The sequence below is a fragment of the Bombyx mandarina genome, chromosome 13 (genome assembly GCF_030267445.1).
Source record: "Bombyx mandarina strain Sakado chromosome 13, ASM3026744v2".
Taxonomy (NCBI): Eukaryota; Metazoa; Arthropoda; class Insecta; order Lepidoptera; family Bombycidae; genus Bombyx; species Bombyx mandarina.
Window position 1 is genome coordinate 15,442,465 of NC_143220.1, and position 3,249 is coordinate 15,445,713.

At 35.1% G+C, this 3,249-nt stretch overlaps 1 protein-coding gene across 1 annotated transcript; it reads right to left on the bottom strand.

Annotated features, from left to right (window-relative positions):
* Pp (paralytic peptide) lies at positions 1 to 2,741 on the bottom strand. The gene is made up of 2 exons (XM_089732382.1): positions 998 to 2,741; positions 1 to 757 (listed from the first exon to the last, which is right to left on the bottom strand). Exon 2 carries the CDS (start codon positions 507 to 509, stop codon positions 114 to 116), a length of 396 nt encoding a protein of 131 aa, XP_089588508.1. The 5' UTR covers positions 510 to 757; positions 998 to 2,741; the 3' UTR covers positions 1 to 113.
* Positions 2,742 to 3,249: the final 508 nt, after the last annotated feature.

Consider the following 3,249-nt stretch of genomic DNA (forward strand, 5'->3'; position numbering starts at 1 on the left):
TTTATTGAAATACATTTAATTTTGTTTTAATCATTAAATTGAAATTTTACATAAGACAACACCGGAACGAAATAAAACGAAATTATAAGACAAAAAATTTAACTGCTTGGGTCTCAAAAGGTAGGTTTACATCTGCCATCAGCAGTTCTCTTAAAGCCTGTAGCACAGCCTCCTACAAAATTTTCTCTTCCTTCCTTTTCTGTTGTTGTTTTGCCTGCTGATGTTGGAGTAGGCACGATAGTGGGCTGGGTAACAAATTCCACTACGCCACGTTGCACTGAACCAGACGATACACTTTCAGTTGGATAAACTGGTCGATTCACGGCATTATTGTAGTTATATTGGTCGTTATCATCGTCTCGGAAAATCAATCTATCCGATAAATCGTCTTCAACTTGGCTAATTCCTCGTCGGAGATCATTGAAGAAACCATTTACTCCAGCATTGACCGGACCAGCGTCATTAAATATTAAAACGGCACAACACAAAATAAAAACCGAACACTTCATGGTTGAAATTTACAAGTTGCCGTTCACTTAACTCGTCAAAATATTTCCTTTTACTGATACTTTAGTGGTCTCGACACGTAGATAACTTCAAGACCTTTATAGTTTATCAGAAGTTTTAAATTGTGTTTCATTCCAAGAAATGATAAAGCGTCGATTACGTCAAGTTAGTTATGCTTAATGTTTTTGCATATTAATCGAAGAGGAAAACGGTACATTTGATAATGCGCGTTTTATGTTTTGATTGTAACCTGAAAAATAAATTATTTTAAAAATAAGCGAGACTAATCTTTACATTACACAATGTTCACATTAATAGTGGTTAGAATATTAACTCAATTAGTATTTTTTTTTTCTGTATGAAACAAAATCATTGTGCTTTTAAATGATTATTATAACTTTCGTATACAATATTTAATTGTTGTTGTACGAGAGACAAGGTTTAATGAAACATTTAGAAATGAAAGTATTTAAATTATTATCATACATACTTCTAGAATCGTTGTCTACAATTTCCTAATGCATCTCGTCTTTGTCCCAGGGGACACTCTAGCTCCGGAACCCTTATAACTTGTCCGGTTTGTACTTTTTCGGTAGTGGTCGAAGTTGCAAACCAAAGTTTTTCGCGGAAATTAAACACTACATTGCCTTGAGAACTAACACTCGCCAACGTTATAGTCAATAAAATCACAAATTTCGCGTCCATTTTAATGTAATGTGCTGAGCAGACTACGCCACGCCTGTGTTTATGCCTATGTTGCACATATCACCATGGTTGTCTGCAAACACCACTTTTATCCAAATAAGTGCCTTGTTCTTGGCATCCCGCTGTGTTCGGAGGTACTTCAATCATGCTAGTGTCATCCGAAGGACCGTCTTTATCCTTTTCAGTAGTGGTATTTGCTATTGTTTCGCTTTCGGTGCTATTATACAAAGAAGGTTGGGCGAAAGAGTTTTTAAAATCTCGAACGGGATTGCCGAATATTAGAAGAATATCCTGGATTGAAATAGGCGCTCCAGAAACACAAATAAATAAGCTTAAGACCACACTGAGCACAACTACGCGTCGGAACACAGATATCATTTTAATATTGAACAGACGTTCTCAAACTCAGAAACGATTTGTTTATCACTGACTGATTGGCGCACACTCATCGGAAATATCAAATATTTAACAGTTATATGTTTAAGAGTATAATATTTAAACGATACTGGCAACAGAACTATGGACCTTGATATCCCAAAAAATATAGATTAGAATTATTAGAATCGTATGACGCAGTGTTACATAAGCTTTGCGTGAACTTGTTAAATTGATCATTGCCGAATGACATTGTAAAATGGGTATTGAGAAGTATGCTTATTGAGTGATAGCACAGATGTTAATGGATTGAATAGTCCACATTCATGCAAGTATCGCCCGTCAAGTGGTCAATTGTATCAATTGCCTCATACTATTGCTATTCTTCAACAATAAAAAACCGGGTTTGGTACAAGCTAAATTTAGTACTAACATTTTGTGACTTAAAACAAGAACAAGGAAGAAAGAAAATTACACATTTTAACTTTTTTTACAATTGCAAAGTTTTTTACATTTAAATCAAGGACAAATGGTAGAATTGGAGTCTAACGTCAGAGAGTACATTTAGATTTTACAAAATCACTATCAATCCTGTAACAGAAATACTTACCAATACCTACTAATATTACTAACTTAGTGGTAAATGATTAGGAGTAACCGCATTTTGAAGTGTATATGGCAAAAAGATTAAGGCGATATTCCGAAGTTCAAGCCCCGTACCAATGGGTAGGCATACAAATCTAGGTATTCTCTATCCTTTAATTGTTACTATGTTTATCGATATTACAATCCATTATCCAATCCCTTCAGCTTTCATATGCCCCATACAATATGTAAACGCATGGCTAATTAAGAATAAGTAAAATACAAAAATGCTTAGGAAATTCCAACGGACTCTAAGATATTACGAAATACTTTACTGGTGGTAGGACCTCTACTGGTGATAGAACCTTTACTGGTGGTAGGACCTCTTGTGAGTCCGCACGGGTAGGTACTACCACCCCGCCTATTTCTGCCGTGAAGCAGTACTGCGTTTTGATTTGAAGGGTGAGGCTGCTATTGTAACTATACTAAGATCTTGGAACTTATATCTCAAGATGAGTGGCGCATTTACGTTGTAGATGTCTATGGGCTCCAGAAACCACTTAACACCAGGTGGGCTGTGAGCTCGTCCACCCATCTAAGCAATATAAAAAATATAAAAAAAGAAATCTTTATGAATGAAGGTTGTTGGATTGTCGGGTCGCTATCAGCTTCGCGCCTGATTTGGAATTGTGGCACATTTGAGCAAAGTCAAAGCATGATCTTTGCTAAGGCGCTTACAGGCTTTTGAGATAAACACAGCTTACAAAGCGAAATTATGAATAAATTGGTTCAGCATTATTACTTAGTTTGAAAATATTAAATTATGAAAATACAGAAAAACATGCCTAATGAATTCCTAAACAGCATGATAGGAGGATATGCTCCACCGATCGCACAAAATATGGTATAAGAACAACATTATGAAGATTATTTCAAAACATAGAGTTGTTTAATTCTGCACAAAAACATCTCAATTGGTCGTTATTATTCTGGGCTTTTTTAAAAAAAAATTTACTTCATTATATAACCAACAATGCAACACATAAAAATAATAAAATAAAGTTAAAAATAACGCTA